The sequence below is a fragment of the Passer montanus genome, unplaced genomic scaffold (assembly GCF_014805655.1).
Source record: "Passer montanus isolate IOZ18808 unplaced genomic scaffold, ASM1480565v1 scaffold44, whole genome shotgun sequence".
Classification (NCBI taxonomy): Eukaryota; Metazoa; Chordata; class Aves; order Passeriformes; family Passeridae; genus Passer; species Passer montanus.
In genome coordinates, this window is record NW_024369262.1 from 2,995,021 (window position 1) to 3,008,402 (window position 13,382).

Consider the following 13,382-nt stretch of genomic DNA (forward strand, 5'->3'; position numbering starts at 1 on the left):
ATGCCTGTTCAGGAGCTCTGTTCCTCAATCAGTATTTGGAAAGCATTTTATTTTTTGCAAGTGGAAAGATTAATAATGTGACAAACTCATTTTAGCATTCACAGTCAAAGTAATGATCTGCAATTAAAAGAAAAAACTGCTCCAAGATCTGTGTGGTAAAGATTTCAACACGAGTCACAAAATACAATGGGAAAATGGGAATGTGGCATACCACACAAGGAATAAAAAATTCAATTACTCACTTCACTTCCTAGTTTGAGAACATTTTAAATTGTTTAAACATCTCAAATGCTGAAAATTGGAAAGGGTGGGGTGATAGACTCATTACAAATGCAGAAAATTGTGAAACTTTTACTCATCCTCAGGAGCACCTTACCCCAAAAACAGCCTCTGAAGAGTGAGTACACTGCTACACAACAGTGACCTGTTACTCACCTGCTGGGTGTAGCATTTCAGTGAACTACATGCTCTTAAAGCAATTATTTAGAAGTGCTGATCATCTGTTAAATAACTCAAACAAATCAGGCTGTGGCTCCCTTCTGGGTGGTGTATTTAGCAATTCCATAATCCCAGAATCCTGCAAGTCCCTTCATAAATCTGTGACTCTCCTCACTGTTGCCTCACCAAAGATGAGTGAGCCAGGAATATAAAGGATAGAAAATGTTTTGGTGATGGAGGTTTTTGGGGTGAGGCCAGCCAGGGCAAAACTTTCTACTCCCTCCTCTCCCCATCTCCATGTGCTGTAACAAGTCATGGTCAAAAATGAAAAAGAGTAAAAATGAATGGACAAACCAATGTGAAAAAGTAAAATATTGCACTGGAAGCACTGATAAAAGTTTCTATCCCACATCCAGGCATTTCAGCAAGTGCAGCAGAGGACACAAGCTGAGGCTCCTGCACATTGTCTGAGCTTCTGGGAAACAGAGATAGATACTTCAGTCCTTGACAAAAATCCTTACTTCTCTTGATCTGGTAACAGTTCCCAGAAGCAAGCACAGATACAAAAGCTTATCTATCAGAGGACAACTTGAAACAAATACAAATGAGGCTTAAATGAAGGCAAATATCCAAGCTGCAGGGAACACAACGGCTCCTTAATTTCACATTTGGAGAAAAAACAATACTATGTGGACATTCTCCAACATATTTTTAATGTTATTAACAGAAATAGCACCCCAGGCTGTGCTCAAGCTGAAAAAGTGTGAAACTGTTTGCAATGTGAAGTGAAAGGGGGATCAAAAATACCATCTTATTAAATGGCATTTATTTGGTGCTAAGTGAATTATTTATTCAATTGAGAAGTTCACAAAATGACAGGGGGGTAAATGCAAGCAAGGTCACTACTTCATGTCAGTATCAAAGCTGATCCTTAACAGAATTTAAGCACCTGCTTTTTCTTTTATCTCAGCACAAAATGAGATTTCTTTCTTTTTTTTTACACTTCAAAAGCCATGTAACACAACAGAATATATGCCAAGCATGCAAAAACAGAGCATGCCAGCATCTTTCAGCAATCAGCTTTCCCTTGTCATCCATTATGTCAGATTTATCTATTTTTGCTTAATTCTTGCTCCAGCAATACGCATCCTTCCTCTCTCCAGACTATCAGGCTGCTTGGGCTGGAATTCAATACAGCTTCTTAAAATAGTTGAGAAATATTGAAAATATTTGAAGCGATGCCTGCGAATTACAGCCAATTCATCAACTCCTCTTCCAGCTCCTGCTCGACCTCTGCTCCCCCCAGACAAGGGGCAATTCTCATTTCTTCACCTCAGAAATTCTACCCAGTGTAAATATCATCTGGGAAACAAATAGCCTTTCTTTCATGGAAGCATTTCTCCATGAAAGCTTAGATTCTGTGTTAATTGCAAACCTTACCCTCTGACTCGTACTCGCTTTTGATCCAAGCATTCCTCTGCTGAAAATTAATAGTGAATGCATTTGCTTTAAGTTTGCTTTCTGTTATCGCTGCCTTTCCTCTCCAAGTTTCCAGACCCTCAGGACTGGCTGTACAGGACACCAGACCCACCTAAAAGCTGTCCCTGATTCCTTCACTCTGCTGTCCCCATCTCCAATACCTGTAAGACCCTTGAACAGCATCTTTCCCCACTGCTTTATGCACCCACTTAAATGAACAGACCCTAACAAGTTCAAATTCTTAAAAAGTCCTGATCAGAAATAAAGAGGCTGAAAGGAAAATGCAACTCTCATCACTCTGTTCCCTCACTGCCTATGGAGCACAGAATTTTCTCAGCCGCCTGCTGAATCAGACGAAGTTTCCACAGTGCACACACACACACACACAATCACAAAGCCCCAACACGTCCAGGAGGATTTATTCCATCACAAAGTCACCACCATTGCTCCAGCACAAATGACATCACTTAGGAACTCAACCTTATCTCCTGAGAGCTCCCAGCTCCCTCCTCTCCCGCAGCGGCCGGAGCAACAAAGAACCGGGTTTGTGCAGTAAGGAGGAAAAAAGTATTGCTGCAAAAAGTTTTCCACAAAAACTTGTATTTTCTTGAGAATGCGACTAGGGAAAAATAAAGGACTGTAGTAAGAAGTGAACAGAACAAATTCCGGTTGAACTAATCAAGCTGCACTGTGATTTACCCTGAACTTGTACCCAGAGCTACCAGGGGAGGGTGAGAGATGCCGGCGAGCCCTCGCAGGTGCTGTGGGGAGGTTCACACGCTGCACAGCCAAAACCATCTCAGCACTTTGCTGCACGAGCGCACTGAGAACTGGAGTCCAGCCCTGCAGTTTTCTTCTTCTTCTTCTTCAGACACTTGAACACCGGTCGGGGAATAAAAACCACGGATGATTTATTGGCGATACCTGCTCCCTGCCCGCGGCAAAGACGGGCTTCGAGGTCCCCTCCAGCCCACAGCAGCCTGCGAGCCTCTCGCAAATAGACACTTTTCTTGGGGAAGAATCACACAAAGGACGTGCTCGCACTGCGGCCGCACTCCCCCTTCCCGCGGAGGGCCGTGCTGTCGCGGCGGCTGGCGCGCTATCGCGACCCGGGGCCGTGTGCGCGGGGCCCGGGGACAGCAGCGGGGGCTGCCGGGGGCCCCGGGCGCGGGGGAGACCGCGGCGAGGCGGGGCGGGCGCCGCCGTCGCGACATGCGGCGGGTGTCGCGACAGGGGGCGGGTGGGCACACGGTGCTGCCTCAGCGGGCGGGGGAGGGGACACCCGGGAAGGACAATGGTGAGGCGTGGGGCGGGGGGGGAGGGGGTATGAACCGCGGCGGTCCCGCCGCGCTGCGAGCGGGACCCGGAGGATGGTGATGAGGAGGAGGAGGAGGTGGTGACGGTGGGGCCGCGCCCTCGCCGCCGCCGCCGCGCGCCGCACTTACTCTCGGTGCCCCTGCCCGGGCCTCATGGCGCCGCCGCCGCTGTGCCCGCCCGGCCCCGCCGCCGGGGTGTGAGGGAGGGACACACTGAGGGACACTGGGGGGGCATGATGGGGGGACATGGCAGGAACATGAGGGGGACACACTGGGGGACATTGGGGAAACATTGTGGGGTATGAGGGAGGGACACGGCAGGGACACGCTGGGGGACATGAGGAGCACTGGGGGGCATACTGGGGGACATTGTGGGTTATGAGGGAGGGACACGGCAGGGACAAACTCAGGGACATTGCGGGGTTTAAGAGGGGGACATGGCGGGGACACACTAGGGAACATGGGGAAGGACATGAAGGGAGGGCATGGGGGGACACAGGGAGAACGTGAAGGGGACATGTTGGGAACAGGGAGGGACACGGCAGGGACATAAGCAGGACATGGGATCACGGCAGGACATGAAGGAACACGGCGGGGGGACAGGGAGATGCAGGCGGCACAGGATGGGGACACAGAGGGGGCTCTGCCACAGCTCCGGTGCTGCCCAGACACCTTCCCACAGCTGGGGTCAGCCCTTCGGGAAGGTTTTCCCCACAGGGAAGTGAGGATTTGCATCCCTGGGATGGGGCTCTCATGGGATAATTAACCTAATTCTCAAAGCTCGTTAAGGGGGGGGTCAGGAAGGTGAGACACTTCACCCCCTCCCATGCCAAAGCATTTCCACTGTCCCCATCCCTGGAAGCAGCCTGGCATGAAGCTCTGGGTGACCCTGAGCCCTGCCCTGACACAGCCACACAGAGGGGACACCTTCCCCCTGTACCCCACCCCCTGAGACCCCTCCAGCCCTGCCTGCCCAGCTCTTCCCCCCAGGGTGCAGCTGTCAGAAGCCACAGCTCAGAAAATGGGATCTAAGCCCAGCTGGGAAGGAGGAACGACATGCAAGTGCCCTGGTTTGAGCTGGAATAAAACAGGGGGAAGGTGGTGGCTGTGAGGTCAGGCTGCCAGGGAGGAATAAAGGACAGAACAATCACTTGTGCTGGGACCTCATTTTATTGCAAGGGAAATACAAAAGTTGGACAGCAGCGTTCAAGGACCACAGCACCCCCTGCTCCTGGGAAACAAGGAAGGACACTCCGTGCAGGTTTCCCAACCCAGTTTTCAGCTGTCTCACATTCCAGACAGAATTCTTCAGCAGAAGGGTAAAACACCTCTTTCACAGTGCACCAGAGAGGGCTGAGCAGGTTTGGGCTCCAGACCCTTCCCCATCTCTTCACTGCTGGGGTTTTGTTCCCTCAGGGACGTTGATTTATAACTGCACGTGGAGATTTACCTGGATTTGTGGCAGGCAGCAATCCAGTGCTCCAAATGCCTGACAAAGAGACAAAACAAGCCCCAAACACCAGGCCCAGGCACACACACGTGGTGCCAGCTCCAGCATGCCAGGGGCTCTGCAGAGCCAGCCTGACCTCTGCCAGGTGCTCTGTTACACCTGAGCTGCAGAACCTGCTGCTCTTCCCACTCTGGGGTTTTCTTCAGCTGCAAATGTTTGTGCCTGTGACCCTGGTGCAAACAGTGAGGACTTGGAAGTGATGCAATAAACTCCTCAAATTCCTAAAGAGTGGGTCCATGCTGGTCTGGCATGACAGACAAGCTAGTCAGGCATTACAGATGTTCCAGCTGCCAGCAAACCCCTAAAACCAACTCCCTGCACCCACCAGCTTCAACAGGGCAGGGAGCAAAGTCAACAAGAGACCATCAGCTGGGCTGGGGTGGCCTCGTCCTCCTGTGTGACCACGATTCAGCCTTCAGAAGAGATTACAAACGTGCTGATAATCCTTCACTGCCACCCTTTGCTTGCTGCAAGGCAGGAGATGCTCCTGAACTCCCACGTACAAACACCTGAGAGCAAGGACATGAACACAGCCCAAAAGAAGTGGGTGGCAGCTCTGGAAATGCAGTACCAGAGTCATGGGTGCAGCTGATTCTCCAGTGTCTGCCCCCAGACCAGATGCCATAGAAGGTCTGGAGATTTTATTTCAGTTTGGGCCATTCTCCCAAAGAATAACACATTCCACTTCAGCCCACTGTAGTAACTCCATCATCCTCTATTTCTGCATTCAACAAAGGTCCAGGATAACCCCAGGACTGGTTTCTCCACGTGATCAGAGTTCAAGGGCTGTTAAAACACACCAAGTGCTCAACCCTTCACCTGCACCTGCAGCTTCAGGCGCACCTCACACAGGAAAGTGTTCATCAGGTCCTGGCCAGCCTCCCGAGCAATCCTGCTGATGACCTTTCCTCCTCTTCCAATCAACATCCTCTGTGTTCAAACCCAGAGAGAACATCATCAAACTCACCCTTGCACTGCCCAGGAGAAAGGTGCAGCCACAGAAGCAATGAGGGAAATTCTAGCATTAAACTGTGAGGCAACAGAGTTGCCAGTACTGGGTACAGGGCTCTTCCCAAAAGAGAGGGAGAAGGGAGCACAGCAAGGATGGACTTGGGGAACCTCCCTTCACCCTCCCCAGCATCCCATCTTTCTTCCTTCACTCACCTTATGAGACTCCCTTGGCACCAGGAGGCTCTGCACGATGACGAGCTCCCCACACTCTCCCTCCTCCCACACGTCTGTCACCTGCCATGGCAAGGGAGCACTCAGCAATCCTGGAAAATCCTCAGGAACCCCCAGCACCACCCCTTGGACACACCAGCACACAAGGGAGGCTCCTCCACACACAGAAAGGGACTTAGCACACCTGAGTGCAAGTCCTGAGTCACCCCGCAGGGCCTGGCAGATCCCAGAGATCCAAACAAAGATTCTCATCACACAGCCTGAAATTCCCAATAAAACAGCTCATGGACAATTCCTGCCTGGGCACACTTCCCACCTGAGTGACTCCATAAGGCACTTCCAGGGGCAGGTACTCCAGGACCTTCTCCCTGATGATATTATCACAGATCTCTCGAGGGGACTGGCTGGTCAGGACGTCGCTGTGGAATTCCCAAGGGCCTGGCTTGGCTTGCATCAGGAGGTACCTCTGTGGGCACAGCACACCCCCATCAGCTGCCACGTGCCACCCACACAGTGCCACCACCCCTGTGCTCCCCCTGCAGACAGGGCACTGCTGCTGGCCTGGCACCAGGGCAGTGCTGTGGTGTTTTGGGCAGGGACAGGAGAAAGGGAAGCTCTGACACCCCCCCAGGGCTGTGTGTATCCCACAGAAACCCTGGAGCTGAGAGCAGTGGGAGGATTCCTTGTTGTGAACAAGCTGCTGTTTGGAGAGCCCCAGTGAGAGTTCTGCACAGAGAGCTCTGCAGATGCAGCAGGGACACATCCCACGGTGACATGTGACACTTTCCCCCCATGCCAGGCCAGGAGCAGAGGCTGAGGCTCTGTCCCACCCCAGTCCCCAGGTGTGACACGAGCTCAGGCTGGAGTTACCTTGAGTGTGTCCACCTCCTCCCCACGGAGAGCTGCCAGCATGAAGATCTCCTGGAAGTGTGGCCAGCCTTTCACATCTTTCAGATCCTTGGGTCCATGGTGCTGTGGCCCTTCCTCTCTGCCAGCATCACTGCTCTTGTCCAAAGCAGAGCCCTCCTGGGCCTGGCTCTTTTCCTGCCCAAAGGGAGACCCTGGCACCTTGCTTTCAGGTGGAGAAGCCTCAGTGACATGAAGGGGAAGCTTTGCTGAAGAACGGGAATCCTGCTTGAGTGGAGAAGATATCACTTCCAGTTTCTTTCCATTTACAATCCCCTCTGTCAGGTCAGTTGCTATTTCCAGCAGGAGAAACTTCTTCTTTAGCATATCCACCTGAAGGCAGAGAGAGAGAGGTGTCAGGATTTATCCTACATGAGGTGGGCAGCTGGGCCCTGGACCTGAAGGAGCCAGAGGAAACCAGCCAGGGCAGCAGCTGCTGCAGGACAGTTCAGTTTTGTGACCAGAGGCCAAACCAGAGTTTGCCCAAGACCTGAGAACCTGCCAGCTCTGCTGAATTCTCCTGGCCAGCCTGGCTCCTCTTCCCAGATGGATTCAAACCCCAGACAGCAGCACAGCTTCAGGGGTGCTTGCAATGGGTACACACACCCCCCTCAATATTCTGGAGCAGAGGGGGGAGCCTTTGACACCCCAGGAACCCAAAACCCATCAGTGCTGATGGCAGGGGGTGCCTGAAGCAGGCAGGAAGAACGAGCAGGACTTACCTTGTTCAGGACCAGCACACTGGGGATGTGGGGGAACTGAGACAGGCACCTGAGCACCTCCTTGCTCAGAGAGTTCCTTGTCCAGTGATCTGACACGTCCACCAGAACCAGGACTGCCAGGAAAGAGGGAGGGAAAAAGGATGAATCCACTTTTTCCAGAAGGTTCACTTGCAGCTTTAGAGTCTATGGTCACTCCCCTCCTCAGGAGGGGCACAAAAAGAAGGATTTTATTAAAAACACTAAAAATGCAGCTTACCCATGCCACCCTAATGACATCACATGTGCCAAATCTCAACATCCAAGCCCAACTATTAACCCAAAGTGCCTCCCCTTGGCACCAGGCAGTTCTTATCCCCTCCTCAGCTCAATATTCCAGATCTTTTCCCTGCCCTCTTTCCTTGTTCACACTCCCTGGGCTGCCTGTGCTGCCAGCAAACACCCAGGTACCACAGCTGGGAACTTGTGTGGCAGAGAAGGATTTGTTTGATCCAAAAAGGAGTTGAAAACCCACCTAAATCTGCATGTTTCATGCTGTCCCATGGGTCTGTCAGCATGGCTTCATCGAGCTTATGCCTGAAAGACAGAGACAAATGAGCAAAGCAAGCACACTTCATTATAATTGTGTTCCTCCCTCTCAAACTACAAGGAAACCAGTGTTTGCCCTCATTCCAGCTGCTTTAGGGGTTGTGACATCCCTTGCCATGTGCAGACACAAGAACCACACACAAAAAGGCTCAAGGGACATCACAGGCTCTGTGTGCTACTGAAATTGCAACAAAAAAAACATTGGAAAGCAAAATAAGGCTAAAAAAATGCATTCACCCCACTCCTGTTTTACAGACTTTGCACAGTGAAAATCACATCCTTGTTTTACCAACTCTTGCTGGGCAGCACACAGCCCCTCCCCAGCCCAGTGCTGGTACCTTTTGGCTTTTAAGGGATTTGTGAGCCCAGGTGTGTCCAGAATGATCTAGGAAAAGCAAAAACAAACATTTCAAGTCTGCCAGCAGTGAGAGGAGAAAAACCCCATCTTTGTGTGCTGAGAGGTGACCCCAGAGGACAGAGATGACCACACGCTGCCCTTGGGCCCAGCACTCACCCGTGTTACTGAAATTGCAACAAGAAATTAATGGAAAGTAAAATAAGGCTAAAAATGCATTCACCCCACTCCTGTTTTACAGACTTTGCACAGTGAAAATCACATCCCTGTTTTACCAACTCTTGCTGGGCAGCACACAGCCCCTCCCCAGCCCAGTGCTGGTACCTTTTGGCTTTTAAGGGATTTGTGAGCCCAGGTGTGTCCAGAATGATCTAGGAAAAGCAAAAACAAACATTTCAAGTCTGCCAGCAGTGAGAGGAGAAAAACCCCATCTTTGTGTGCTGAGAGGTGACCCCAGAGGACAGAGATGACCACACGCTGCCCTTGGGCCCAGCACTCACCAGCTGCGTGTCCTGGTGGGTGATGACACCCCGGGCCTTGCAGCGGGTGGTGTGCACCTTCCTGGAGACTGGGAACACCTGCAGGAGACCAACCACCCGTGCTGCACAGCCAGGACAAACCAACAAACCAGGCAAACAGCCCCAGCTGCCCCGGGCTCACCTTCCTGCCCAGGAGCTGGTTGCAGAGCGTGGATTTCCCGGCGTTGGGAGCGCCGATGACGGCGACCCTCAGCGCCCGGGGCTGCCGCGGCTGGTCGGGACGGCTCTCCAGCAGCCGTTTCTGCTCCTCTGCCGGGGAAAGGAGGAGCTGGGACGCTGCCAAACCCTCCGCGGGGCAGGACAGCCCTGGGGCGGGGCAGGGCAGGACCACTCACCTCCGTCGGTGGCCACGGGCGGAGGGTGCTGGCCCAGAGCAGCGGGCGGGGCCTCGGCGGGGATGCCCAGGAGGCTGCCCAGAGCCGAGCTGCTCCCGTTCCAGCGGCTGGGAACGCTCAGGATCCCGCCCAGAGCCGAGCTGCTCCCGTTCCAGCGGCTGGGAACGCTCAGGATCCCGCCCAGAGCCGAGCTGCTCCCGTTCCGGCGGCTGGGAACAATCAGGATCCTCCCTAGAGCTGAGCTGCTCCCGCTCCGGCGGCTCCCCGCGAGGCGAGCTGGAAGAAAACACCGAATATACCGAGAAGGTCCCTAAAGCGCACCCAGCTCGCCTCGTCCCCCCACCTCCACACGCAGCGCTCACCCCACCACAAGGCCTCTCGGCCGGCCCCGCCGCCGCCTCCCGCATCCAGCCGGCCCCAGAGTGCCCCCGCGGCCCCAGCGCACCTGCTCGCAGCCGGAGCGGCCCCGCCGCGGCGGCACCGGCGGCACCGGAGGCCCGGACCGGAGCGCGGCCCGGGCGGCGGCCACGGCCATGGGAGCCGCCATGTTGGCGCGCCGCGGGGCACGCCGGGAAGGCGAGGGGTGCCCGCTCCTATTGGCGGACGGCGCCAGGACATAGAGAGTGCGAGCGCGGGGCCGGAGCGCCGCTGTGCCGCGGGGGGTTGTGGGATGGAAACGGCCGAGGAGCCGGCGGGGACGCGGGAGCGCCCCCTGCCGGCAGCACCGCGAGGTGCAGCGCGGGGTCACCGGGGTCACCCCAGTGTCACCCGTGCCCCTCCAGTGTCATCAGTGCCCCTCCAGTGTCACCAGTGCCCCCCCAGTGTCACCATTGCCCTCCTGGTGCTCCCGGTGCCCCCCCGCAGTGCCCCCAGGGCGGGGCAGCTCCTCCCAGTGTCACCAGTGCAACCCAGCCCCTCCCAGTGCCCCCCAGTGCCTCCCCAGTGCCCCCTGGACAAGACAGCCCCTCCCAGTGACCCCAGTGTCACCCGTGCCCCTCCAGTGTCACCCGTGCACCCCCGGTGTCACCAGTGCCCCTCCAGTGTCACCAGTGCACCCCCGGTGTCACCAGTGTCACCAGTGCCCTCCTGGTGCTCCCGGTGCCCCCAGTGCCCAGTTCCCCAGGCCCGGAGCCCCCAGGGGATGTGGTGAGGAAGGAGAGCCGGAGCCACACTTCTGTAACTCGTTTTATTGTCCCGTGCCCGTCCCCAGGGCTCCATCACTGTGTCCTTGCCGTCCCACCCCGTGACATTCCTGTCCCATCCCGTGCCATTATGTGCCATCCCGTTCCATTCCATGCCATTCCTATGCCATCCTGTGCCATCCCGTGCCATTACCGTCCCCCCCCGTTCTCCCCCCGTGCCATTCCGTTCCGTGCCGTTCCGTTCCGTTCCGTTCCGTGCCGTGCCGCGCTGCCGGCCGTCGGCAGAACCATTACCATTACTAAACTCAGTAATGGTAACGGTTTCCCCGCCGGCCGTGGGTCCGGGCTGTGCCGGGCTGTCCCGCCTGTCCCGGGCTGTCCCGGGCTGTCCCGGGCTGTCCCGTCCCGCCCGTCCCCGTGTCGCGGTGTCGCGGTGCCCGTTGTCCCCGTGTGGCGGAGGCGCGGCCCGGGGAGTACATCATCTATACTGTAGTGTCTCATAGCCAACTTACAGTATACGATGATATCCTGCCCGGGGCAGCAGAGCCCGCGGGGCGCGTCGTTGTCACCTCGGTGCCACCCGCACCCCTCCCTGCGCCCCTGCCCTGTCCCCTCTGGAGCCCCAGCTGCTCCTCATCGCTCCCGTTCCAGCCCCGAGCAGGACCGGGGCTCTCAGTGCCTCCCTACCCACGTGTCCCCCCCAGTCCCTCCTTGTCACCCCGTTCCCACCACCCTGGAGAGGGGCAGAGGTTCCCAACTGTCCCCTCGCCCCAAGACCCCCCTACCCCATCCTTGCCCCCCAGTCCTGCTGCCCCAGAGTGGGGTCGAGGGCTCCCAGTTTCCTCAGCACCCCCCAATCCCTCCTTTTATCCCAGATCCCCATCTCGGAGCAGGACAGGGGATCCCAAAACCCCACCTTTGTCCCCCTCCAATCCCACTCCCTCTGGGCAGGTTTTGGGGATCCCAAAACCCCACCTTTGTCCCCCCAATCCCACAATCCCTGGGCAGGTTTTGGGGATCCCAAACCCCACCTTTGTCCCCCCAATCCCACAATCCCTGGGCAGGTTTTGGGGTTCCCAAACCCCACCTTTGTCCCCCCAGTCCCACAATCCCTGGGCAGGTTTTGGGGATCCCAAACCCCACCTTTGTCCCCCCAATCCCACAATCCCTGGGCAGGTTTTGGGGTTCCCAAACCCCACCTTTGTCCCCCAGTCCCACCCTCCCCGAGCAGGACAGCAGCTCCCAGGTGGTGGCACCTACCTGTGGGGGTGGCACTGGGCCTTTGTGGGGTGCTGGGTCTGCACCCTCCTTATAAAACCTGCTCTGCCTCATCTGCATATCTCACATCTGCACTGCACAGCTGGACGGGCCCTTAACCCCTTCCTGCCCGGGGGGCACCGCCCCAGCAGCTCCCCCACCCAGCCTGGCATTGTCCTTGGGGGGATTTGGGATGTGGGGCTTGCAAGGGGCCACCCCCTGCATCTCCCACTCCAGGGTGGCCCCACAACTGCCCCGTGCTCCTGTGGCCACCAGGATTACCCATTCCCGTGCTTGTGGGGACCCTGAACTGGGAGCTCCCCGCTGCAAACTGGTTCCCAGCTGCTGGACGGTGGCGTGGGACAGGGAGGGGTGGCAGCCCGTGGGGAGGGGCCCAGCAGGGACACGGGGACACCTGGGAGTGGGGGTCACCCTGCACTGGCACCCTCAGGTGAGGCACAGGGCACACGTGGTGCGGTGTCCCCTGGGGGGTGGCCTCTGCAGTGCTGTGCCCCGACCATATTTGGTGTCCTGACCCCTAGCAGCGTGTCCCCAAAAAAAGGATTTGCCCTCCTGCCTTTAGGGACAACCTGGAAACACATTCCCCCTCGCAGGGGGACGTGATGCTTTGAGAGATGTCTCCCCCAGTTAGGTGTCCCCAAAGGACACACTCCCCTGGCCATCTGTGTCCCCTGGAGGGATGTAACCCCCAGCTGTGTCCCCCCAAGGGTCCCTCCTGACCACGTGTGTCCCCAAGAGGGCTGTGTCCCCTCCTGGCACGTGACCCTGGTCATACCTGTCCCCTGACCACGAGTGTCACCTGCCTGGGCATTTGTGTCCCCCAGGCCTGTCCCCACAGGGCCACATCCTGCAGCTGGCTGTCCCGTTGTGCCGTTGTTTGCGCCAGGACAGGCTGGCATTCCTGGAAGTCGGCTGGGGGGAGGTGATAATCCCCTGCGGGCTCGGTCCCGATAAACAGCAGCCCCGGCTATCGGGGACCCTGCCCTGCCACACAAGGTGTCCCTGGGCCCACTGTCCCCTCCGGGCCACAGCCACAGGGGCAGTGTGGCACACACTCCCCTGGCAGGAGGGGGCACAGGGTGCAGCCCTGCTCCGAGCCTGTCCCAGGGCATGAGGCCCTGGGGACCTGGGGACCTGTTTTGGTCCCTCTTGTGACCCAGAGGTGTCCTGCAGCCTGTAGTGTACCCCAAACTGTGGCGCAGGCACCCCAGCGTGCACAGCAGTGACACAGGCAGTGTCCCTGACTCTCCCAAGCCCAGGTGAGCCCCAGGGGATTCTCCCCACGGATTCTCCCCATGGAATTTCCTCCATGCTGGTTCCTGCCAGCCCTGCTCCCTGCTCAGCGCTCGAGGGCAGCCCTGCCCCGTGGCCTTGTACCCCACGGTGGCAGAAGGGGCCTGAGTGTCCCCCAGGCCAGTACCACAGCTGGTGTGGGACCCCCCAGGTGCCACAGAGACCCCCGGGTGCCACAGCCCCCCCAGCAGCCGTGCAGCCCCAGGACAGCGTGGCTGGCTCCAGATAAGGAGCACCGGGAGCTGCAGAGCTGTCCCCACCCTGCCTATCTGCAGGGCCACCCTGCAGGACACAGGACAGGG

General features: G+C 56.8%; 2 protein-coding genes across 6 annotated transcripts in view; both read right to left on the reverse strand.

The window, feature by feature from the left end:
* The window catches only part of FAM222B (family with sequence similarity 222 member B), a 34,335-nt gene extending 30,909 nt beyond the window's left edge, over window positions 1-3,426 (reverse strand). Inside the window, exons 1-2 of one of the 3 annotated variants that reach the window (XM_039720554.1) lie at window positions 2,617-3,417; window positions 2,398-2,536 (exon numbers count right to left, since the gene is read on the reverse strand). The gene's annotated coding sequence lies outside the window, so the exon portion shown is untranslated. Of the gene's footprint in view, window positions 1-2,397; window positions 2,537-2,616 lie in introns of all 3 variants that reach the window. The other 2 variants (XM_039720557.1, XM_039720555.1) reach the window with 2 other exon arrangements.
* Window positions 3,427-4,384: 958 nt separating this feature from the next.
* ERAL1 (Era like 12S mitochondrial rRNA chaperone 1) lies at window positions 4,385-12,687 on the reverse strand. 3 transcript variants are annotated; one of them, XM_039720552.1, is made up of 11 exons: window positions 12,563-12,687; window positions 9,368-9,643; window positions 9,154-9,281; window positions 8,994-9,071; window positions 8,818-8,864; window positions 8,065-8,126; window positions 7,554-7,666; window positions 6,796-7,164; window positions 6,242-6,391; window positions 5,908-5,988; window positions 4,385-5,673 (listed from the first exon to the last, which is right to left on the reverse strand). In XM_039720552.1, the coding sequence occupies exons 1-11, from the start codon at window positions 12,684-12,686 to the stop codon at window positions 5,551-5,553; spliced, it is 1,551 nt and encodes a 516-aa protein (XP_039576486.1). In that variant the 5' UTR covers window position 12,687; the 3' UTR covers window positions 4,385-5,550. The 3 variants fall into 3 exon arrangements, with proteins under 3 accessions (XP_039576486.1, XP_039576485.1, XP_039576483.1); XM_039720551.1 differs by lacking the exons at window positions 8,818-8,864; window positions 12,563-12,687 and adding exons at window positions 8,477-8,523; window positions 9,730-10,009; XM_039720549.1 differs by lacking the exon at window positions 12,563-12,687 and adding an exon at window positions 9,730-10,009.
* Between the last annotated feature and the right edge of the window lie 695 nt (window positions 12,688-13,382).